This window comes from Prenolepis imparis, unplaced genomic scaffold, assembly GCF_030444845.1.
Source record: "Prenolepis imparis isolate NDT839.2.m4 unplaced genomic scaffold, iyPreImpa1.0 SCAF_10, whole genome shotgun sequence".
Classification (NCBI taxonomy): domain Eukaryota; kingdom Metazoa; phylum Arthropoda; class Insecta; order Hymenoptera; family Formicidae; genus Prenolepis; species Prenolepis imparis.
Genome location: NW_028141168.1, coordinates 15396164 through 15422472, shown reverse-complemented (window position 1 = coordinate 15422472; position 26309 = coordinate 15396164). Strand labels below are relative to the sequence as shown.

Below are 26309 nucleotides of genomic sequence, written 5' to 3'. Positions count from 1 at the left end.
CGCCAGACCACTGCGGGTCAGTCTCACCTGTGTGCAGCTTTCCGCTACGCTAGTCCACCAGTCCACCTAACCAGTCCACTCCAACGACTCACGTCGGACGGATCGACTGCATGAATGACCGCATGGATTGTTTTTGCGGGTAACGGTTAACGTTTCGTAGTGCCTGCGAATTGGCACTTTCAAGTGCTCAATGAAGGTTATCGAAGGAATACTCCTATACTAAATACGAATTTTTGGATCCTGAATACATGTTGCAAAATTTTAAAAAGTCGTTACATCTTCCACATCGCTTTAGTGCACAGTGACAACTGTTTTTGTGTACAGACTAATCATGTGCATATCTTGTGAATTTGTTTAACTGAACAAATGTAAATGTTTACTGTTTTATATATTTGTACAAGAGGACTGTAGAGTAAACATATATGTACAATGTTGAAATAATCAATTAAGGAAATAGTGTACGACTGTCGTCATGAGTAACATGTCTCTTTCGTTTCCTTTTCTTCTTGGGCTGTACGCGTAACAATTACCAAAATAGTGGGTGGTCAATTGATTTGTCTCTCTGTTACGAGGATGATGATGATGGACATGGGCATGTACGGGACCTACGGCAAGTCTGACTCATATCCTAACTACGTATTCTCGGGTCAAGGAAACCATCATCATCATCATCACCATCATCAGTCGTCATCCGTCGGCAGTCACGTGTCAGTACCTCCTTCTCCAGAGGTAGCTCCAACTCATTATTACCCCCAGACTGCAGTGGCGCCATATTCTTCATCATCCTCCGAGAGTTTCTTAACCGCCGACTCTGGTACATCGTCCAGTACGCCGCCTCAAGGCTTCTATTCTCCGACGGGTGCCGTTCTCCATGAGAATGGTTCCACCACAGCAATAATCTCTTCGGAGAACGGTCTGAGTTATACTAACCTGGATTACGCGTCATCTTCGTATCCGAATCAACAGCAGCACACGGTAACTTCGGTGGATCCACATCAAAGTTACCATGTTCAGCAACCTGCCTACCGGGAAGATCATCATCACCATCATCACCACCCGCCCGTTGGCAGCAGCCTTCATCAAACCACGGTACTTCAAGCTAGTCATCCAAGAACGGAACACGATCAGCAACTTCATCATCAGTCCTCTAGTCATCACCACCATCATCACCATCACCACGAGCCGGAATATCAAATAGCGGTCGGCGGCACCTCAAACTACCTCCATCAATTGTCGTCGTCGGACGAATCCTTGCACTATCAAACGCAGATTCAGCAAAGCGAGTTCTCCACGCACCCGCCGGGACATTATAAGGAAGAGAATTCAGATGCGACATCCTATCACGTTTTGCAGCAATCCGGCCACCTTCAGCATCCCCATCAGCACGGGCACCATCATCATCAGCAGCAGCATTCGCATACGCATCATTCACAACAGCAACAACAACAAGCGCAGGTACCAACCTACAAATGGATGCAAGTCAAGAGAAACGTACCTAAACCAGTCGGTAAGTGCATGATTTCAAATTTCCAGTCGAGTCGGCGCCTATGTATCGCGGGCAAACTAGCGTGAAATTAGGTATTCTGTGGGCGCGATCCGGTAGCCACTCGTTAAATCTCGTTCATCGCTTGATTAGCTTCAAGTATGAAGATGCAGAATCATTGCTGTCTATCTTACCCTGTAGCCCTGTTATTTGAGAAGCTATCATTGCCAATTAGCGTGCCTCAAGTTAAAAAAATTATGTCGCGGAATTCAATTAAACTCAAGTGTGAACGTAGTAAACATCTCTCACAAATCAGATCAGAAATTATTATACGTACTATACGTTTAATTAATAAACTGCTAATATTTTTTTTTTTTTTTTGGACAAGAAAACTTACTAATAAAATGTTCTTTCCGTGTGACTCGCGTATAACTTGTGTAATATAATTGTAATTTATCATTTACTTAAATAATCATTACATTCAATGTTTACATTTACTAATTTTAAATGTAATAATTATTATATAAAATGTATATTTAAAATTAAATAACTTCTTTTAACTTTTAGAATTATATTATTAATTTTTTAATAACTTGAAAATTTTTAAAGCTTGTAGAATTCACTGATCATCAGTAAAACAATCTAAGTTCCTAGAAGCACAATTTATTTCAATCGCATCTTGTTGAGGATACTTTACATAAATTCAGAGAGCACCGAAGTAGTACTTTAAAATAACACTTGATCGAAGATCAACAGTTTTTACGAAGATAGTCCTCAATTAAGATTGACAAACAAGGCGGACAGTTTGTCAGAGACAAAATGTAACATGCTGCTCGGTAATCGTCAAGTCAGTGGCTTTCAAACAATCTGTATGTATGTATGTATGAGAATTAATAAAGTGCGACGTAATCCCGGTTTGCCATAATCATTAATCATACGCGCACTGCCCAATAATACCAGCCTTGTACGTACGACCTTAATGTCATTAGTCTGCAATTTGCTACCGTATTTCTTATTGATTTTCTTTTATCTTATCAGAAGTCTCTTTAATAGAGAGAGAGAAAGAGAGAGAGAGAGAGAGAGAGAGAGAGAGAGAGAGAGAGAGAGAGAAAGCAAGAGAGAGATTTACAATATATTTATTTGACTTATTAATTTTAAAGAATTTAATTAAAAATTTGTTAAATTGAATGAATTAAATTTATCAGATAGCTCGGCTATTTTTAAATCTGCTTTTGACTTTATTATTAACGAATTACATTTTTATCGTAATTACATTTTTATCGTAAATGCAATCATAATAAATGGGTAGTAAATGGATTCATAATAATAGACCCGTATTATCATTATCATTTATAAAGCTAACTATACTCATGGATTGTAGGATAAACGATATTCCCCAAGATATTTCTAACAAAAAGTTTATCAGTATACATGTTATCTTACCCTACAATTCGACTACTTTCATTTACGCCTTGCGTATCATAAATTCAATAGATAAGATTGTGTACACATAAAACGAGTAACAGAAAATGTTCAATGCTATGAGAATATTTTTTCATTACTATTATAAATCAAAAAGATGAAAGAAAGTTATTCCTAATATCAAAATGCGTATCGTTATACACAACTTGTGTATTCCATACTAGATATTTTTTATATACTTTTGCTTACTTTAATTGAATTTTATATATATATATAATATGCATATTCAGATATTATTCATTGCAAATCTAAGATTTAAATCGTACAAGATTAATAAAAAATATTTCTCACGTATAAAATGCGATAAGCAAATTGTTTACAGACACATGTTTATAAATACCAAGAATCTTGACGACAATCTTTACGTGTTTAAACGTGACGTATTGAATTTAGATTGTACAATAGTAGCGGAAACATTACAGATTACGATAAGACCTGCGTTTAAGTAAAACCGTCTTACACTCAAATTTATCAGATTAATTTTTGACATTGATAAGATAATTCATTTATTAAACAAATATACTCAAATAAAACTTTAATATATTGATTATGAGAAAACCATCATATATTTGTCAATTCCCTCTTGAATATATTTATTAACATATTTATAGGTAAATATCTCTTTATTTTATAATAAAAGAAATTATCGGATTTTATTTGTGGCAAATTGATTGAATTTTAATTCACGGAAAGAGAATTATCCACAGATTCAATTACATATTTATAATTAAAAAAGTAGTTGAAACAATATATCTCGTTAAAGATATATATAATATAATACATATCTAATAGATATTGCGTGTATATTATAATTCTTTTAATTAATATATTTTTGCAAGAGGGGGGAAGGGGGACACGATTTAGAAAAATGTCTGCGTACTGTTGCAATGTCGAGTTGATGACCATGAAAAAGTGACGTAGCGTGGCTCAATGAAAATAACGGCTAAAAGACCGGAACAGTTCCCCTAACTATGCACACTAATTTGCTTAACGGCCATGGTACTCCCCGCAATCTCCTCTAACTCGGAGAATGAGTGTGAGCTTAGTCGTTTGGATGGAGCTTGTCGGGATTACCAGCGTTTCACTTAATAGCTCATTATAATCGAATTAATAACGCCATCGTAGGCGTTAGAGGGACTGACGTTTATTGCAGCGAAGCATGCAAACCGAAATGAAACTTTGTCACCCTCGTTTAACCCCTCTCGTTTTTACTCCTGCTATTACGTCCCGATGTTCTTAATATACGATTCAATTTTCTTTAACATGTCTATCATAATTTTGAATATCGCGAAATGTAATTACATTCATAATATGCCATAATATATTGGATAAGATTTAATATTTTTTTAATTCAATATTTCTCTCTGTGTCTCTATCATTATTTATAACTATCATTATGTACATTTATTAATATAATAATTAATTTCATTGGGCAGAGAAATCTTATAAAATAACATGAGACACATATGTATATCAAATTATAAAACAAATAATATAGAACTAATAATATTAAACAAATGATCAAATATCTAAATAATATATATATATAGGATTATATATTCAATCACATACATATCATCACAGCCGCAACGTCACTAAACAAGGGCAAAAATTATTTTTACGAAATGTGATAAAAGTAAATGAATCAATTACATTTATAGTCGGTTAAAAAAAGCACGCAATGTAAATATATGTATATGTATATAGAGTGCGAAAAATATTTTCGAGAGAAATAACGAGATGGGCGGAGCAGAGTAGTGGGGCGATTTCAGTAGATTTTGGTTGGTTAACTTTTTTGGTTGGCCAAGGACTTACAATAGCGCTCCGTCTTCCCTCCGTAACATGCTTCGGGGATTCAACATAGAGGGTCTCTATGGGGACGCGCCCGGTGTGGACCACCCTTAGTCAAGATTGGAGCGAGACAGCATCACGACGGAAGGACCGTCGTGTGATGCTGTCAACCCGCCCAATCTATCATACTAAACTCGATTTCTTCTCTCTATACTCAATAGCGAGATTGGCAATACCGTGCGGAAAGAAGTGAGACAAAACGAACGTCCCCTCGTAACACAGCAGTAATAATTCCGTATCCTCGTCACGGTAAAATGGAGAATTTCCTTTTCTGTTGAAAGTCCCAGTCTGTCAGCGTGTTGCAATATCTCGATACGTAAAAATAATGCAACAAATGTAATCGATAATATTGAACATCACAATATAGTATAATATCTCTTCCGCAAGTGTCATCAATAATAGATAAGAATCTTTTATATTCTATAACTCGCGTTTACTTACGCAACTCAATATAACAGCTGCAGTGATGATATAATGCAGCGGATATTATGATATAGTTGCATAGTAATTATAATACTAAAAAAATTAAATTGAGTTTAGTCAGAAAATTTATTTAAAGAATATTATACATATATCTCTCTTTTTATTTGCTTATTACTCTCTAGTATATTTTTATCTCCTGATGTAAAGCCAATATGCCTAGAGTAAAGGTCGGTGCAAATCGTCGGATTCATCACAATTATAATAGTTCTTATGTCATCACGCAAACACATCTCATTACTTCTCTCGATTTCGCAGTATTTGCATCTTCGTTTTTATTTTTATTACGTATTTTGCATTGTATATGTTTTTATAAAATTTTTTGTCATCATTGATGTGATCATATAAAAAGAATCTGTGTGTTTTTCTCTGCATATATAGTATCGAATATTATATAATTTTTTCAAAACTCTCTTGACAATAAATCTCAGTTTTCTCGAATTAAAATAAAAATTAATTCTTATAAAATAAAATCTAAAACGTATATAAATAATAATAAACAATAATATTTTAAACAATAATAAACAATATTTTATCATGTAGAATATGTAAGGTATTTTTTCGATCCTGCTACAAACTATTGCGTAACTATAGATGAAGAAAGCCCCTATATATTTTCATGTCTATATTTATTCATAATAAGTATGAAATAAATAATAATAATTGGGAACACTTCATGGGCTATTTCCCACGTCCGGCGTTATCCCGGCTTCCTCGAAGACTATCACCTTTTAGGACTTAAAATATGCATGTCGTTATCGACGCCCCGACCGAATATATGTGTGCAGGGGCGGCATCACGACGAGGAAAAGAGAGAGAGAGAAGAGAAAAACCTATAAAATTCACCGTCCGTTCGTTAACTTTCTTACCCTTCTAGTCACGCGCTTAGATAGCCAAGTATATTGTTTATCATTATATATTGTGTATATCATTATATATATATATATATGTAAAATAAGTATTGCAAGGAAAGCATTGTGCATTATGTTGATTAGAGCGAAATTAATAATATCAAATCTTTCCTGTGGGAAAGAAAAGATTGATTTCTTACATATGATGGATTTTTTATATTTAATCACGAAAAAGATTTCTTTATGAGTTTTATTGCACATTACTTGTCTCTAAACATGCGTACTACGTAACGTACCGTCTTATCGATTGATAAACAAAAATGCTTCGTGACTACGGTCGCACGAATAGCAGCAATCCTATCGGGTACGGATTAATATCAGAGCACAGACGCGCTCGTTAAATGTAAAAATTTCCGGAAAATCTCTCCGATCAAGTTATCCCGCGGGACTTGAAACCGCAAAACGGGGCGTCGACGGTCGTGCACGCCAGCCCTGAACTTGGGGAGAGACCGAGACAACGTTATAACGATGGGAATAAAACGCGCAAATAGAAGGAGAAAGTGAAGGTAGGGCGGCAGACAGGAGATAGAGTCTGTGAAGACGAAAAAAGAGGCACGATACATCGCGGCGAAGAAGATAGAGAGACGGCATTGGATTGGGAAAGGAGCGAGATAAATGCTGAAGAAGGCAGTGTCCGATTCAGAAAGAAGAAAGAGGAAGAAAGTCGAGCACAAGGTAGCGATAGAGAGAAAGAGAAAAAACGTGGCAGGGCACGAGAGACGGACAGAGAGAACGAAGGAGAGAGAGGAACAGAGATTGTGGGTAGAGTCGAACAACTGGCTGGGCATGTTGCTCGCCGCTCGGCTCCGCTAGGGTCGCCGGCGGACGCGTGAGTGAGTGGCCCGATATCTCGCGAGGGGATCAGAGGATCGTTCGCGTGTTTCCACCCGGGCTGCCACCCGCCGAACCCGGCAACCCCGGATCCCGCAACAACCCTGGCAGCAACTGACCCTCCTCTGGCCGGCCGTCTTTCTATAACCCCCCTTCCTCTCCTCCCTCTTCACTTACCCTCCCTTTCCCCCCTTTCACCCCTTCGTCCTACAGAGCGCCGGCCACCACCGGCTCTACTCCGGACTCTGACAACCGCCGCCAACAACGCTGTCCACGTGTCTCGCCTCATGGTGATTTTCATTTCCGCGTCGCTCTCCGCCGACGCGACGGCTCGACCCGACCCGATCTTCCTTCAGCGGCTCAATTGTTCGATGCGATATTTACGTGTCCCTTTTTTGGCGCTGACTTTTACGCGAACGTTTCTACACACCACATTAGAGAACCGTTCACGATTTTCGAACGTCACGATCTTTATCCGAGCCCTCATCTCGTAACGGGAAATAACTTCTATGATTTTAACAAGAGACTTAACAAGAGTTTTACTTGCTAAAAAGATAAATTATAGCCAAGTTTTGCGATATTAATTTTCTCCTCGCATGCACAGAGGTAATTGCAGTATATGACAAGTTTTCTCGTATCTTGCATAATATAGTATAAAAGTAAAACTTGGAATAAAAAAATTTCACGCCGAAGAAGCGCGTCGGAGAGAAGGCAATAAGCACCTGTGCCAATAAGGCTCGGGGAGGGCGAGCTGTTGCGAAGAAAGCGCGCGAAACTTATCAACGACCCCCGCCAAGTGTCGTGCTGAGCCTAATTTCAGCGGGAAATGCTCCGGGCATACTCACGAACGCATATACATACACACGAACGCGTTCTTCAGGGGAGCCCCGGGGGTGTGAATGTCGAACGTGCTGCACGCACGCCTTTCGCGTACGCCCGTTATGTGGTACACAACGTAGCCTTTTCGTACTCGACTGTGACTCAGGATATTACCTATCATAATGCTGAAATCAACGCGGCCGACGGGGCATGACGATGACTGACAAGGGGGTTGCGAATGGAAGGAACCGTGCCGACGCAATCGTTTTGTCAGTTCTTAGCGATAAATCCACCTAGATGGATATCCCCGCGAAAATGAATTTTTTCGTTGGATCAGGTGATTCGGAAAATTTGTCTCGCGTATTCCTTAAATCCTCGACACGATCGAGGGTTGAAGTGCAATTTCCGTGAGTTTCAATTGCGGCGAAAATAATCAGCAAGGGGATCTCGTACCTGAAGAATTTTGCAACATTAATTTCTTTTATACTTAAAAAAATTAATAAGAAAAATAAAAAAAATAAATATCGACTGCAAAGATATCAATTTTCATTACGTTCGCATCAAAAATATAATTCTGAGAGAAGAAGCCACGATATGTGTATCAGATATGTGTGAGATACAAATATAAATTTTTAAAAATTCTTAACAAACTTTTTTTCCATGCCTATTTCGGTCGCAATTAAATTTATACGGAAATTACATCATTGAAATCAACGGCTTCGATTCTTGCGCGTAACCTGCGTTGCAACCATTTGCCAGCAGGCAGCCGGATGTGCTAAATCACGTATCTCGTAACACTTGCTGATACATCTTGTCGTCATTCTGCTGACTACTAAGTTACTTCACACTGATCTCAGTGGTGATTTTATCAAAGTCAGTCTACAAAGTGAGCGTGTCGATACGACATGCAACAGGGAATGCACATAAATTCAAAAGTTTTAATATATTTTTTTGCTAAAAAATCCAATATATGAAGTCTGCAGTATTTGTGTGCAATAAATAAAAAAATATTCAACTTACAACATATTCGCGATAATAAACAAAATTGATAAATACAGTAGAATATTAAGAAAAATATAAAAATTTTGCGTCTCACGAAAGTAAAGTGCAATTACTTGCGTATACGTGAATCAAATATACAAAATTGCAATTTGTTCGATATTAATTTAACAACGTAATACATTGAAGCATACAAATGCGTAAACTCGTGTGAGGGTGTAAGCTTTGCTTAAGTGTGGCTTGGCTTCTAACTAACCGCGTGTGCACGCTAATCTACCTTCGTTCAAAGCTACCGCCTCGATGAAATCTCACCTGGCTTAATATTATTACTTATCAAGGCAACTGTGGGAGAAAGGAAAAAACATATGTGCTAAATATATCGAAACATAAAGAAGTTATAAAAAAGAAAAAAAAAACAATTGTACTCTCGCCATAAACATACATATCTAGAAATTCGCTCACTTCTGTTTTTGCGCGTCACGGATGATTATCGAACCGCGAAAATATCTCAAGGAAGGAAAAGGGGAGATGTGACTATTATAAATATTACAAAATCTGAAGATGCACTTTTACCAATAATCTTTAATTTGTTAATTAATTAATTCTTTCATTATTTAATTAATTTGTTATTATTTACATTGATTAATCATGTGTCCTCTCTCTTTAAGAGAATTACTATATATTTCACTTCATATATTTTTTATCTTTCTTTCTGGTATATATGTAACCAAAAATGATTTTTTTATTATTTACAAAAAAGTGGTAGCTACTTGCGAAAAGTCAATCCCTTGATCATACAGGATCATCTGCTCTTATGCGTCGACGATCTCCCCCTCTTTTCAAGGAACATTACGCAATTCAAATATTATTCAAAGGCTAAAAGCCGTGGGGACGTTCTAGCCTCGGATGACGTAAGGAAAGGTGATGGTAAACACACGCAGAAGAATACAAGATGCTTGTGTATTATGTTACAAAGAGGATAGAGATATACGGGCGCACTGATGTCTCTCCTAATTCACAGAATTTTCTGGACTCTAATAGTCAATATATGCGCGTATCCGAAACCAAAAATGGCTGCGAAATACCTGTAAAATCGTTTTTAAGAACGTTCTTTTTTTATCGACGTAAAACGTTTGTAGGGTGTATTCAGGATCCAGCTGTATTTGATTTGTATCTAATGTCCGGATTATACGCATCAACGCCAGTTACCCAAGTTCCTAAATAAATATATGCATCGTATCTTGATAATTCAATGGTTTATAATTAGAAACAAAGACAGCGATATCTTATTGAAAGAAAGTCTTTTAACTGCGTCGTAGTAACTCTTTTTCTTTCATTATCGCTGTTATCTACGATAGCGTTTTCAGATCTGCGATAGATCGCGAGTGATATTAATAATTTCTTCGTAATCTTTTTCTTTCTTCCTCCTTGAAAAATCTATGCAACAGCCCCGATTAAATCCCCCTCGCGTAATTACAGAGGATTCGGTAGTGACAATATAATCACAGTGGCGTAAAAGGTGATTCTGAGGGTGCACCCACATGTCTTATGGAAGATAATTAGAGGTGTCAATGCGCCTTCCCCTCGACTCAGCGTTATTAGGGACTTCCTTGCTCCTGAATACCAACCCTTTCCCACTTTGTCGATATCACGAATTTAATCCGCGAAACAAGTGTTTCCCCGCATCGGCAACTATACTGTAACTGTATATGTTAATTTCTGCATACAATGTATAACGTTCAACTTATAAGGCATTAGAGAGGCCACTGCCTTAAGGATATTATTCGATGCGTGCTCACGATATAATTTCTACGTCACGAATGCATGAACGTAACTTACTGTCGATAATTGTGATAACGCAGAAAGAGAGAGAGAGAGAGAGAGAGAAAAGAGAGATTTAATCTCGTTCATTTCTCTCGAGTTTAATTGTAAATTAAAAGGCACAGTGCAGATTTTTTTTTTTTTATTTAGCGAGCACTCATATTACGATGGCATTGACAATGCCATTATAATTTAACGGAATTTATTATAGATCCTTCTTCTGCATTTCATTAATACGATGCCTTCGTTGTTGCTAAAGAAGGTTAGTATAGAAAATCAACGGCACCGTAGCCGGTCCTCCCGTTAAAGTGCTAAATTGATGAATGAGTCGTGGAAACGAGAAACATTTCATTGTATCTGGCACTAGCACGCCTAATAGAACTTGTCCAAGTTTATTATTCGGCCTGGAAAAGCGTAAGCTTAATGGCCGCAAACTGAATTCAGGGCCTCCGGTATAAGTGACTGATCTCTTCGGTTATATTAGGAAATTCGCGAAAGCCATCTTACGAGAATATAAAATATTTTGTATTATATATATAATATATGTATATATTAAATATATAATAAACTGATATATGTATAACTGATTTTTATATATATTATACGTAAAGTGTTAGAATATTATAATTTTTTTAGAGCAGATCAAACGAAAATGTATTATAAAAATATCGAAGGGCGAAGCTAAAGATGTCGAAGGAAAAATGTACATAATGGGGAAGATGTGACTTTAAGGCGGTGGCTTGACAGTTTCGTCCATCCCCTGCCATTAAGTAAATTGACTGACTACATACCGTAGTCTAAATAACAATCTAATTTTCATAATGTATCCTCGTCCTTCTGTTTAAAGCGGCGCCACTTTTGTCCTCAATATTTTAATTGTATCATCTGTCTCTCGAACCAAAAATTTATCTTTACCTTATAAAACAGTCGGATTGAATATTGAAAATTTTATATATATAAAAATTGTATATATAAAAACATCGCAATGAAACGAAAAAAATCAAAAATTTCACGTAACGGCGCAGTGATTGCGGATGTTTGCTCTACAGCTGATGCAATTTGATCCAGATTTAGGGCACAACCCTATCGTTCCTTCAGCTTTGCACAGGTCATCTCCCTAAAACTGCCCTCCCCGGATAGTGACCAGCTGTTATGGCCGGCAAACGTCACTTAAAGGATTTGACTTGATCTTGATTCGACACATATTGCATTCGCGTCTGTTGCGCGCGTTCTATCACTTACAATTAACAGATTATCTCCGAATTGAAAACACACACAGCAGAAACGTCTTCGTTCAACGAGGATATCGCTTTTGTTACCGTTTTTGATATTTATAAGAGAGTTGTCCTATCACCCCAAGGATATTTTATTACTCTATCTATTACTTATTTTAACGAGATTTATTTCAAATAAATTTTTAAGTCCTAAGCAAGACTGGCCGACAAAAATTCTTTCACAGATATTTCGACAATTAAACTCAAAATTAGAATCACATTGCAATAAGATATGCAATTGGAATTTAAAAAAAAAACAGAAATTACGATTTTCTTATTTACTGATATTTTTGCCTCATAAGAAGCCTTTCATTTTTAGTCGCTCAATGTTCGCTAAAAAGGTTGATCAAGAAATGCCTACGATATTCAGTCAATTGTCTAATTCAATAATATCTGTCTATAATTATTATGTGCGCCCTATATTTATTATAGCAAAAGTAATAAAAAATTTTTGTTTCAGCGACGAAAGCGAACCCGAACGCGATCGAGTACGGCGGCGGTACAGTTGCTGGACCAAGTTCCTCGGTATACGGAAGTACCGCGAGTGGAACAGTGAACTGTATCGCCGGTTCGTTGGCCGGCATCGCTGGTAGCTTCAACAATACCGGACGCACGAACTTCACGAATAAACAACTGACCGAACTGGAGAAGGAGTTTCACTTCAACAAGTACCTGACGCGAGCGAGACGCATCGAGATCGCTTCCGCGCTGCAGCTGAACGAGACACAGGTGAAGATCTGGTTCCAGAACAGACGTATGAAGCAGAAGAAGCGTATGAAGGAGGGCCTGATACCGGCGGATAGCACGAACGTGACGGCCTTGAGCGGTGCGAGGAGCAGCAGCAACTCACCGACGGGCTCGTCCAGCCACGAGATCGGCGGCCTCGGCTTATCCAGCTTTACTAGTGACAACAGTAGGGAATCACCTCCATCTTCCAAGGATTGACGCGATTTCTGCTGCAGTAATGAACGGCACTATAGTTTATGATTCAACAAGCTGATCGCAAAGCTCTATCTGGTCCTGCTTCGGAAATCCGAGAGAGAGGCCAGAAGTTCAATGAGAATCGTGACAATTTACTGCAGCTATATAGAAACCACTTTCTAATTTATTCTTTCAGGCTGCATCGTGAATGTAATACCGTGGACTTTATAAGACGAGTAATGTCATTCCGTATCTTGAAAGTAGAGGTATGTGATATATATGTGTATATACGGGGGATACGTCTCTATCTTCCCGTTTCTAAACTATGAATAGAATGTGACATTGGTTTCTCTGATTCCATCATATTGTATACGGATGATCCCGACTTGCGAAGTGGCGTGTAGCTTCGAAAGAGTTCAATACGGTATTATATTGCATGTTTTCTTCATTCTTCATTCTTTTTCTTTCAATCAGTGCATTAAACATTAAGTTATATTTTAAGTATATTAATTTTCCATATTATTTATTCCATATATTTAATTTAGTTTTCAATGCGTCTTGTAAAATTGTATGTATAAGTTCGAGAATTCCAATCCAAATTCCAATGTTACCATGTACCTCAGTTTTCGTATTAATAGAGCGATATTTATAGTTGTAAATTTTTTAAATGCTGCTGTGTGATCGAACATCGTTTATTAATTTCTAGTTTTAATTTTTTAAAAAGTTTCAAAATATACTACTCACACTCGTCCGCTTCTTCCGACATTTATATTAATATAAATATAGCGATTATACTCCAAATTTTTCAACTGATCTCAAAATGTCAACAACGTATTTAATGTATAATGTTCTCCATCATCTTTTTTCGACCGTACTAAATTTTATTTCAATGTACAGTTGTAAATGAATTGTTCTAATTCAAATGTACGAAATGAATAAAGTAACATCAATTATGTCACATTTCCATATTAAAGACGAGATGATAGCGATTGTATTCTATCATCCAATTATTTCTTAACCCTTCCAGTACCTTGTAATTAATAAATTTTCGGCAACGATTTCTTCAAAAAAATTTGTTTGTATATTCCACAATCAGTATAAAATATTTAGAGCTATATGCATTATTAATGACAATTTATAGCACACTATATATATAATCTATACAAAATATTGAAATTATAAATATTAAAATAATTAATAAAATAAAAGTATTTCTCACGGGTCTTCTTCATTTTCAAAACTAAACTAAGAATGAAAAATAACGAAAAAATATTTCAAGATTCTATATTCAATCTGATACTGGAAGAGTTAACTTTATCTTACTGAAATGTTCATAGTAGTTTTAAACATGATGAAACAATACCTAAGTGTTGAAATGTTAAAATATCGCTGTCAGAGAAATATAATAAAGAATATATTGTGCGCCAACTTGATTCTGAATTAAAAAAAAAAAGATTTATATAATAAAATAATTTATAATTGATTATTCTATTGATTATTCGCGGGGATATAGGAAATTTCCGTAAATCCTAAAGCGCCAAATTAGATCAATCTGTCTTTATAATATTTATCTTGGCGCGCGATAACGCAATAGTGAATAGAAATATCTTTGATAATCACAAGATCTCGCGAATAATCGTTTAACGGAGATAATCTATAATGACTGCGTAGATCTCTCTCTTTGTCTCTCGATCCAATTCCCGCCCAAGAGTTGTGTGCATGTATTTATATGTAAATAATATTCTACACAAAGACTATGGGCCAATAAAATTAATTGATAATTCTCAGATAAAGTTCCAGAAAAAGGGAATATTTATAGTAAGTCCTACCAACAAGAATTTAAAGGCAACGTAACTGCAGCGAAACTATCATGAAAATTCGTGTCCTACTCAAATTAATTCGCACGTTTAAACACATACAAATTAGCATAATCGTACATATTTATGTGAATTACATAAATGGTGGTCCATTTGCTCTGTACCTAAAAACATTCCTATTATATTAAATAAAGTGTCATTAGCCTATATAATACTATGTAGATCTCTGTAGAAAGAATAAAATATTATTGTATTAATTGTGATGCTCTTTATTTATGTTGTTCCAGATAAAAAAGAACTTAAAATGTGTCAAAATAATCTTTTCGTTTATAGAATTTTATTTTTTATCATAACCCTAACAGCACACATATCCGAAAGACGTTCAAGGGACATTCAGAGGACATCCAGAGGATGTTGGGATGTCCTCTGGATGTCCTCTGAACGTCTTTCGGATATGTGTGCTGTTAGGGAAAATATATATACATATATATTTTATTTCATTATTTATATTATCGTTTGCAGATTCAGCAATAATTATATTGGGATTGTAAAGACTCTTGCACAATGCTAGGCGATAGCGATAGGAATAGCGATAGCGATAGAATAGTACCTATTCTCTATTCCTCTATTGGTGAATATTTTTTATTCCACCAATAGGAACAGAGAATAGATGCTATTCTATCGCTATCGCCTAGCATTGTGCAAGGGCCTTAAGTTATTTTCTACATTATCTTTTTATTATATATATTTTATAATATATTTATGAGAAAATATATAGGGAATATATTATATTAATACATACACGCGCGTACACACACATCTATATATCGACCGTACCATGTACCCTGAAATTGGAAGTCATGCTTTAGATGGCGCTTGCCTACGACAAGAGAAGAGTCGTTCGATGAGTAAAGCACATAACCCTGCATATTTACTTTTCGTCATTTCTGCTACAACTGATTCCAATAATGAGTAAGGAAACACGAATCTCTCCAACGGAAATGGAGACATATCGTAAGCGATTAATGAATCAAAAGCAATTTTTGACTGACATATTATCTAAGATTGAAAAACAAATACTCGCCTTACAGGTATATCTGCAGATAAAAATTTAGATATATAATTAAAATATTGTAGGAAACGCTTTAATTAATAATCCTGATGTGTAAATAAAAAAGAAATAAAAAAATTTTTTAAATAATTTTATAGGTTGAGCGATTACATTTGAGAAATTCTCTATTTGGGCCAAAATGTACAAAACAAGAAATATTGCCAGATATGCCAATAGAAAAAGACTGTGTGAAGACTGAGCCAGGTACCGAGGATCTAAATGATCTAACACAACAAAAGTTAGATTTATCCATAGCACCGTCTCTGAATGATTTCGAAGAGTTTGAAGATGATGATCTTGACTTCTTGTCATCACTTTAACATGCTTAAATTTAGATTCATTACTAATTACGCTATATTAATGCCCTGAAAGGCTTAATTATACTTTAGCATGTATAATTTTATACAAATGTGAAGTATTAATAATTTATAATAAAATGCACTAAAAAAATTATCTGATATCTGTACATTCATTTTTGTTATTTATATTTTATAGATATTTACAGGATATATCATTATACAATAACCATGTTTGATAGCTTAATTAAAAGGTACAAAGGAAAATACAGTGATAAGAAAACAACAAAATATTATTTGATCTTAAGTCCAAAATCTCTAGACTGCACACAAATTTAACACTGGCAAAAGGAGACGCTCAAGCATATTTTGCTGTGAAATATTGTTGGAAAGAATATCGTTATACTTGAACATTTCATTCTAATTTAAAATAAGTCTAAACAATTTGGTTGAGCATTATGATGGATAGCCTTGCGGAGGTGTGCCAAATTGCGATGGATCTTCAACCAGCGTTGGTGGTTTGAACTGTTCGGCAGAAATACGTGTGAAACAAATTCCTACACCTTCTATCAGAGCCAATAACACTCCACCAATGATCGCACTGCCCACCATTGCTGGTAGCCCATTTCTTGCAGCTAAAATTCCACCAGTTGCAGCCCCGCTGATGATGGAATTATAAGGATCTTCCTTTCCTCCCCTAAAGTGGACTAGTGTGCAATCAATTGTGGAGAACATCCCACCCCAGACAGCAAAATTTCCCGCAATTATGGGTGCTCGTTGTCTGATTGCCACAACGCTGCCTGTAAAACGCTGCTTCCAACCACTTGGTGCATTACGGAAGCCTTTGATGCTTTGAAAGATTCCTCCACCTATGACACCCATCGTAAAGGCACCACCGCAATCGTCCACTATTCGCCACGGACATGGTTCTCTTGCATATTCTTCCATTCTACAAAGATCTATTATAAAAAATAATGAAAGTATAAATTTACTGAAGATACAATTATTACATATGTAGATTATAATTTATCATAATTATGATAAAATAGCATAACTTTGATTAAGCAAGAATAAATTCCAGAGAGAATTATAGCCAAATCATTATTATTACTTCACATTTGCATTGTTTTTTTTTACTTTGTTAGTTATATATAAACGGTTAACTTTGAAATTAACTTAAAAAATATTAAATATACACACCAATATTTTGTGTAAAAAAAAAATGAATTTAATATAACTCATTATGTAAGGGCGTACATTTATATCTTGTTAAACAATTGCGAAAGTTATCGCAGTTATACAAGTGAGGTTAGAGCAGCGTTTCTCCTCGTTTTCAAGCTAAGGCACATGTAACACCTTTCGAATTTTCATTACATATCAATGGCAAATCACATTCTTGAGAACAACATAATTTCTTCTGACATTTACCGTATAATTCGATATCGTATAATCGATCCGAGTTGGAGCCGATGCGCAAAAATTCAACACGCCACTTTGTCTTCGCCTGAAAGGAATGAATGGCGTGACATTCCGGACGAACATAACCCCTTCGCGACAGCATCGACAGAATCCTTCTTTCAATTCATATCTGTCGAAATTGCTGTCACTGTGGCGTCAGACACGAGACAAGTGTTATAATAAAAAGCAATACTTTATATGACATAAATCTCATATATATTATATATATTTTTAATTAGATTATACGTTTCTAGAAAAAATTTCTTTATATCTAACAATATACAGGGTGTTTCTAAAACTATGTCGGAGATTTTAAGGGCATATTCTAGGGGTCAAAATAAAAAAAAAAGTTCTTATAAACATGGGTTCAGAAATGAAAATTAGGACCCCCCCATATCTCCTTCTCAAAGTCGGATCAAATTGTTAAAATCACATAAAAATGGTTTCATGTGTAAAAGGTCACTATTAATTATTACACTGCAAAATTTCAATGATCTGTGAAAGTCTCCGAGAGCTAATTTTTCGATTTTTCCCTCAACTTTAGGAGGCTATAACTCAGAGGGAAAGGATTTTTGAACCCATGTTTATACGAACTTTTTTTTCTTATTTTGACCCCTAGAATACGCCCTTAAAATCTCCGACATAGGTTTAGAAACACCCTGTATAATATGCTATTTAGTATATATTAAATTTTTGTGTATATTTTAGAATTCTATTTTTAAATTGGTGCAATGTATTTTTACGTTGCCAACAATCAACATGTAAGGTTTTCCAATGTTGATTGTTGGCAACGTAAAAATACATTGCACCAATTTAAAAATAGAATTCTAAAATATACACAAAAATTTAATATATACTAAATAGCATATTATATATTGTTAGATATAAAGAAATTTTTTAAGGGTCAGCATCCCCTTAAGCCAGCTGATAATATTATTTTATCGATAGCAAGTATAATAGAGATCAGCATGCGATATGTCGACCACACATCGATATATTTCAAATTCAAAATTCAAACCCGTGTCTGAATAAACGTGGGTTATCCTTCGGATATTATTTCATCGCCAACGATTATCTACACATATTGACAAGTATATCTTGCGATATAAATCTTACCACATATCATAAAATTAAGTTTCCAACATAAAACCATTCACGCTCATCTTACTCGATGTGAAAGCTTTTACGAGCAAAGTTATAGCACTATATTCGTTTATGTATAAATGTGCGCTATATAAACGAAATAATTTCCCCGCCCCTCCCCGATTGATTGACATTTTGAATATGTAAGAATTTTAAATGGCAATCATTTCTTGAATTGCAAATAAATTATTCTTTTAATATATATATACATAAAATAAATATAAAAAGATATATATATATATGTATATAAATAGCTAATATTATTACGAGTTATAAATTACAGAAAGATATATTAGATTATTATCAATGATTAATGTATGTATTTAATATTTTCTGGTAGAAAAAAAAATTTATTTTGTTCTTGTACTTTGAATAAAATCTTTGTTCATTAAAAAGTTCATTAAGATTGAATAAAATCTTTGTTCATTAAAAAGTTCATTAAGATTTTATTTAAAGAAACAAAAAGCAAAAAACAGAAAAGTTTCGATTAATCTAATATCTAGGAATAAAATCATTGAATTTGCTTATATTTGTATAGAAAACTTGTACCTATTATAAAGAATTATTTTATAATTATTTATAATTATAATAAAAAAAAGATATATCTTTAAGTTGGCCTAGTTTTTGAAAACTGGGTATCTCATATATAGACAAGTTTATAATATATAGTTTATGTATATAGACATTGCTATAAATCATAATTAATATATTACATTGTTCTACATTCACATCATGATGACATAACTATTGCACCTCGTATCATCGATATTTCAGAAAATAAAAAAATAATGTATCGAGATATCCATCTGCGAGTTATTATTCAGAATCAGAAAATATGTAAGAATATTAAATTTTTTTCTCTGTTATATATATAATTGTTTCGTTAGGTACTTCGTTAGGTTTATCAAAAAATATTTACATTATGTGGAATAATAAAACTCATACTGATTTCGTGAGTGTAATTATGATTACAATGTGTAATTATACACAATTTATTGCAACAAAAATAACATAGTGCCTTATTATTTATTAAATGTTACCTGATTATCAGTAACGTTTTCGTTGACGGAAATTGATATGCAATTAATATTTGATAAACACAATAAGGCTTATATATATATATATATATATATATATATATTGTATATTATATATAATATATATGTATGTGTGTGCATTATATTAATGCACTCCATAGCAAACTTCATATAACAATTTATGAATATATCATAGCAATATCTCAAGTATATCAGAAGTTTGTATAAATAATACGCGAAAATTATATATATATCTGCATTTAATGACACTAATTATTTCTCCAAGAGAAAGGGAGGGAGAGGAAAATTATTTAATGACGCTGGTAATTTTTCCAAGAGACAGGGAGAAATAGACGAAAGAGTCAATTTCTGACACAACAGCGAGAGAGTACGAACGTGGAGGCAGCGACTCTGACGCGGTTCGCTATCTTCTAAAGATAACCGAGCTACACGATAAATCGATGTCCCTCCCCCGTCTCTCTTTATTTTTTTTTTTATTCCTCGTTACGTTCGATTGTGTAACGGGCTCTCGACCGTTCCGTAACTGTGCAGAGCATGCAGGCAGGCAGGCAGGCAAGGCATACATACATACATACATACATACGTGCACCGCGCCCCCGGGTCGGGGACTCCGCGTCCGGTGCATCTGTTGCATCCCGCACGCAGGTGAACGCGCGCGCACGCTCCGGCGGACGCGGGTTCGAAGCACGGGGGTGGTGGTGACGGCGAAAAGGGGCTGAAGGGAGGAAGCGGCGGCTGCTGCTCTCGGAAGAGGTGGCCGCGCCGCGAAGACGCGCGGGGGTTGGAAAAACGACGGGGAAAGCCCGTAGCGGGCTACCGGTTACTACGCGGACGCATGCCCGCTGATAGCTCAGTGGAGCGCGCGACTTCGTGCCGTAAGCACACTTCTTGCGAGTGGATCTCTCTCTTCTCTCCGTCTCTCTCTCGCACACACGCTCTCTCACACACTCTCCCTGCCTCTCTTTTGCTCTGTATCTTCTCTCGTTGATGTGCGTACGTGAATATGTAAAGTGTAGGTGTGCGCGCGTTTCTTTCTCGCTTTGCTTCGCCTCTCTCTCTTTCTCTTTCTCTTTCTCTTTCTCTTTCTCTCTCTCTTTCTCTTTCTCTCTCTCTTTCTCTCTCTCCTCTCTGCTCTCGTCTGTCTCCATTTCGGCTTTGCTCGTCGCCGCGAGGATAGCAGGCTCGTCCGCTGGCGAATAAAATCGGTGGTGGGCGATATGGCGGAGGGGATGATGATAATCGAGAAAGAAAGGGGGTAAGAGGGAATGCGGAGGGTATATGCATTTTGTGCATTTTTACCGCGATATGAGTGCGCGAAATAGCGAGGCGAAGGGGAATAAACCGTACGAGTGATGAGGGAGGGTTGTGATAAAAATCGGAAAAATTTATGTGATTAATATTTAGAGTGGGAGAATGATTTCAAAGTAAGGGTACGCGCGCGATGGGGAAGAGAGATAATATTTGAAAAACGGGGGCAGAGAAAGAGAGAGAGAGAGAGAGAGAAAGAGGAAATGAACATCAATAATATCCGAAAGATCGGAGTATCTCGAGCGAAATCTTGAGATGTAACAGTCTGTGTTTTCTCCCAGATCTAGAGCGAGGTGCAAATATCTTATATAAGATGCAACGTGAATAATCTCGTTTCGTCACAAAAAAAATTTGAAATAGAAGAGAAAAGCTTTTTGTGCGAATCGTGAAGATTGCGAATATTATCGAAAAGAAATCAAGGTGGTAAAGAATAGAAAGCAAAGAGAAGATCAGACTCCCATATTTCTTCGCGTGATCTTTGAAAAGAAAAGAATTTACAGCGGAACATTGACCTAATCGAAATCAGCAAACAATAATGGTAAATGAAGATAAACATATAAAGAAGCGAAGAAACGAAGAAGAGAAAAGAGAATTACATTGATTTGAATGACGGATTTTGATATCAATATAAATCATCATAAATTAATATTTTAAAATAGAGTAGAGAAAACAAGAGAAAAGAATAACAATTTCTATCTTTTTCTTTATTAAGGGACGAGATATTAAGAATATTTTAAGTAACTTTGTTTTTTCTTCTCTTTTGCGTTTAGAAATATAAGAAAATTATTCCGAAAAAATAGAGATTATTAGAGATTATCAGAGATAATTAGAGAAGTCGGGATCCTCTCTCTTTCAGAGTCTGAAAATCGTAATTATGCGTAATATTTCGTTTTAATCCCTAATCGATCGATATAATATCGTATATACATATACGTGATTGCATATCCGTGGCCGCCGATAATCTATACAAATGGCTGTATTGTAAAACAATCCAGTCCTGGATGTTCGCGCCTTTACACATCCGCCGATCCTTCGCTCTTTTGGCCCCTATTTTCATCCGTCGAAAAATACAAGCGAATATTTGCGCGTTTATTTCCAACAGCCGACAGGCCGGAATTGATGGAAAGCTCTCGCCAGTTGTTCGTTATACACAAACCGTGACAGTTGCTTTCGCCAGCTTGTCCGCGACTTGACGTCGAAACGTGTAAAATTTCACACCCCCATCCCTCTTTCTTTCGCGTATTTCCGTTCGGTTCTTCGCGAGCGAAAGAGACCCCGCTTCGACTTGCACAACTTCGTTCTTATATCGCAAGCTTGACAAAACTTAATTCCTCAAGTAGAGTATATATGTATGTACACTCTTGATATTCTCGAGGTTTCTTTATCCTACGGAATGCATATTATATAAGGGAGAACATCAATTGCTGGCATAATCCAGCAACTAGTTCAACCAGTTATTTACCGCAAGGGTAATCTTTATCTTATAGACATTATCGGACTATCAGACATGAAAGTGCGGGATATATAATCAAAGGTATACACATCGTCGAAAGAAAACGTAGTAGGAATTTAAATAACTACGAGGTGCTATATGCGAGGTGACTTACACACTCGCTTAAGTATTCCATTGTGCGGCAAGAGTTCTGCACGCAATAGCGGGCGTTTCCAAAAATATACACAACGTTTCGTTTCGCGCACGTCGATATGCAAACGCATCAGTAATTCATGATCCGTGTGGTTCGTTTGGTGCAATAAAGAGAAGGAAACTGGAGAGAATTTATTAGAAATTTCCGGTCTGTATATAATGGACGAAATTCCTCAGAGTGCTCTCTTCGATGCTGCCGAATAATGAAACATTCTTCGAAAAGATCGATATGCACACGTACTCATCATCTTTCCTCTCTCCTTTCTTATTTCTTCTTTCTCGATCTACGTACCGCTTTGCTTTTTTTTCCTTCGACTCGCGCTTTAGTTGTTTAAATATATTTTCTCAGCGATGATACATCATTACTCGAAGAAGTAACAGAGGAATAATTTTTTCGATAAAAAAAAATAGATTATTACGATCTTTTCTCTCGTTTTCTTCGCGTCACTATGTAAACAAAGGTGAGGAAAAAAATATGGAGTGAAAATATCGAGTGTTCGGCAAGCAAGACGGGGTGAACCATAAAAGTGATTTCCAAGTGACAAGTATTGAGTGCGATCAAACGGCGAGATTCTGCTTTTCAGCTCCGGTTCTACCTCCTTCAGTTCGGCTCGTTCCGTTACCGAGAGTATTGATATTTCGCTGCGAGAGCCAACTCAAAGACACACGGCAAAGTTAACTGGCACAGAAAGTATGAGAGACGCGTGTCTGTTCCCGACAAAGGATGCGAGCAGGAGCTGATTTACGGACAAGTCGCTCAAGTCGTACGGTCGTGTATGTTTCGGAAGGAAAATAATCAACGGCGACTGAGAAACGCGCGTAGAATGGAAGCATGATTCTGGTAACGCGGGTCCGGCGAACTCGACGAAGAGCCAGAAGAAGAGCGTCCTGAGGTCGAGGAGGAACGGGGGTGGCATGACGAGAGACTGCGGGGATATGGACACCCGCGAGGATCCATATTTCCTCGGCGGGGTCGGCGAGGCTCGAGTCTGTTGACTTCAAGTCCGCCTTCAGGAGGGAACCTCCTCCGACGATGCGTCCGCTCGAGCCAAACGCCACGTACTTCCGTTTAAGTTTACGCATTATACGAGAGATTCCGTTCCTCTCGACGAAGGAAATCACTGGCGAGAGCACCAATTATGTCATCGGAGCATAAGTGTCCCCGGCGAAACGCGTCACGAGAGAAGACTCGCCATCTTCGCTGATGTCGTCGCAGGAGGTCATCATTTCGAGTCGGCATCCATCACCGATCTCTTCTGTGGCATGTATGTGACCCCAACGACGTGGAAAGAGATTTCCGGCAGTAGAGCCTCGAGAAGACCCGGTACCGAGGGTGGTACAACCCTGTGCCCCTGGTACGGTACCGTTTCCTGAAGGACGAGGCCGGGTGGTCGCGTGTGCGCGCGTGTGTGTGTTTGATCGAAGGAGAAGAAGAAGAAGGAGAAGAAAAAATACGGGGAACTCAAAGGTATCTTTCGTGCGGTGATACCCGTGGCTGAGTGTCTCCTCGAATCGCTCGAGTTGTCCACCCTTCGTGCCAGGTGCTTGCGTGCAAGGCCATCTGTGCGAATCGGTATCGGGAGATACCGTCGAACGATGAGACAACAATCTGGCGGAGCATCGTGAGGAATAGCAAAAGGTATGTCTCAACGCTGATTAAATTGAATATTTTATCACGTGAAATAAAAAAGAAGAGAAATAGATATCTACAAATCGATAATACCCAAGTATACAATTTTTTATTTTTGAAAAGATCTCAATTTTTAGAACAAAAGATTCTTTCACAATAAATACTATAATATTATTGTTAAAGATTATTAATTGATTATTATTATTAAGAAACTTAGCGAATAGTCTCTGATAATTATTTACATAATAAGTGTCATTTAAAATCTTTGCTAAAAGAATATAAATAAGAATGTTCTTTGATAAAAAAAATAAATAAATTTAAGATGGAAAACACTCTATCTATATAAACTTAGTTTCAAAATAATACCAAAATATTACGAGCATTAATACACTTTAGTGCTTTCACATTATCATATCAAAGATTTTTTATTTAGTAAATAAATATTATCACGTGAAATAAAAACAGAGAAATATATCCTACCTTACAACCGATAATGGCTAAGTATGATTTTTTTTTTAATTTTCGAAGAGATCTCAATTTTTCAGAACAAAAGATTCTCTCTTTTACAATAAATACTATAATACAATACAATTCCATCTTGCTACAGCTCTCAGGATTTTTCCTTCAATCGACCTCCGGCTCATTTTTATCCAATAACCGTGCAATAAGTTCATATTCCGAGATATCTGGTCGCAAGGACGTTTTAAAAAAAAAAAATTTTTTATCTCATTATATGTATATATAAAGACAGCTGAGAGCATTAATAAACGACAATATTTCCTCAATCCGCGTGTATGTACAAGAGAAATTTATGAAATTAATAGCTCGCGTTTAATATTACTTATTTCCACGATATTATGTATCCTTTGCCAAATAAATCTTTTAAACGCTTATTTAAAAGTAAATAGATATTAAACTGCTTTTAAAATTTTTATTGAGAGAAAACAGATTATTGGAATTTATTGTGGGCGGCAAGGAATTTATTGGTTAAAAAAGATTTAATATAGATATTTGCACTGACGAAATATGAATTTTATTATCTATGCCAAGATGATTGACATGTATCTCTCGTCCGAGTGAGATTCTATCACGTCAGTCGAGAATCTTCTCGCCGTGACATAAATATATAATTAGTTTAATAATTTTGAAAAAAAGCCGAAAATAATAATTAATATTTAATATTCATCAAGATTTCTTGTAAATGACATAATTTAATGTAACGACATAGATTATGTCATCATCTGAGAGAAAATGATATGGTGATTTACTTTTCGGGAAGACAGATGATAGTCATTTGGTGGGATCATCTCGACATCCTATACAAACATTGTTTCCCTCTGTAAAATTTATTAAGAAAGGTCTGATGCGTAAAATATAATAGTAACATCTCGGTTATTAGCAATTGAATAGGTATGAAATATAATTGTAAAATTGTGTGCATCAGCGTCGACAAAGAAAGATGGAAAAAAATAATAAGAAATAAGAATGAAGAATATAACTATGCATATATACGCATTCGTATGCGCGAGAGTATGTTAAAATAACAAGGAATATTCTTTGATATTTTTCAAAATATCATCTTTTCATAGTAGATACACTAATTGCAAGAAAAATTATATTTTAACAGAGCACATTAATTACAGTTAATTAAAGTTGAAAGTTGAAAGAGAATCAAGCATTGACAAATAAATAATTTTATTCCTCGGTTAAGTTTAATTAAACTTTTTAACTGGACTGAAAAAATTTTTATTTATATTCAATTTTCGAAATATTGAATAATAAAACTTTGCTCGTCTATACCACAAGGTTTTCGTTAAATAAATTGATTCTAAATTTATCGTCAAATTGATCAAGTTTTCATTTACCTCACCTCCTTCTTTTCCAATCTTTCTACGTTTTATCGTCAAATGAAATGATTACGAAAGAGTCGCTCATCGGATGAAACGCTTTTTAAGATCATCGTTGGTACAC

General features: G+C 36.0%; 5 protein-coding genes and 1 long non-coding RNA gene across 19 annotated transcripts in view; 4 read left to right on the top strand and 2 right to left on the bottom strand.

The window, feature by feature from the left end:
• Positions 1-26309, top strand: part of LOC145941778 (uncharacterized) — a 186510-nt gene that overhangs the window by 74741 nt on the left and 85460 nt on the right. The gene's annotated exons all lie outside the window — the stretch shown is intronic.
• The window catches only part of LOC145941782 (uncharacterized), a 216563-nt gene that overhangs the window by 111489 nt on the left and 78765 nt on the right, over positions 1-26309 (bottom strand). The window lies entirely within an intron of this gene.
• On the top strand, positions 56-13945 carry LOC145941774 (uncharacterized). 2 transcript variants are annotated; one of them, XM_083048061.1, is made up of 3 exons: positions 56-139; positions 539-1507; positions 12412-13945. In XM_083048061.1, the coding sequence occupies exons 1-3, from the start codon at positions 115-117 to the stop codon at positions 12894-12896; spliced, it is 1479 nt and encodes a 492-aa protein (XP_082904187.1). In that variant the 5' UTR covers positions 56-114; the 3' UTR covers positions 12897-13945. The 2 variants fall into 2 exon arrangements, with proteins under 2 accessions (XP_082904187.1, XP_082904188.1); XM_083048062.1 differs by having other exon boundaries at positions 62-139; positions 573-1507.
• LOC145941892 (uncharacterized) lies at positions 15574-16253 on the top strand. The gene is made up of 2 exons (XM_083048281.1): positions 15574-15780; positions 15899-16253. The coding sequence occupies exons 1-2, from the start codon at positions 15658-15660 to the stop codon at positions 16118-16120; spliced, it is 345 nt and encodes a 114-aa protein (XP_082904407.1). The 5' UTR covers positions 15574-15657; the 3' UTR covers positions 16121-16253.
• On the bottom strand, positions 16265-17671 carry LOC145941891 (mitochondrial import inner membrane translocase subunit Tim17-B). 2 transcript variants are annotated; one of them, XM_083048279.1, is made up of 2 exons: positions 17525-17671; positions 16265-17055 (listed from the first exon to the last, which is right to left on the bottom strand). In XM_083048279.1, exons 1-2 carry the CDS (start codon positions 17655-17657, stop codon positions 16553-16555), a joined length of 636 nt encoding a protein of 211 aa, XP_082904405.1. In that variant the 5' UTR covers positions 17658-17671; the 3' UTR covers positions 16265-16552. The 2 variants fall into 2 exon arrangements, with proteins under 2 accessions (XP_082904405.1, XP_082904406.1); XM_083048280.1 differs by lacking the exon at positions 17525-17671 and adding an exon at positions 17354-17506.
• LOC145941795 (uncharacterized) overlaps positions 20603-26309 on the top strand; it is a 75165-nt gene continuing 69458 nt past the window's right edge. For 2 of the 12 annotated variants that reach the window (XM_083048109.1, XM_083048097.1), the window contains exon 1: positions 20637-24347. The gene's annotated coding sequence lies outside the window, so the exon portion shown is untranslated. The other 10 variants (XM_083048101.1, XM_083048100.1, XM_083048108.1 and 7 more) reach the window with 10 other exon arrangements.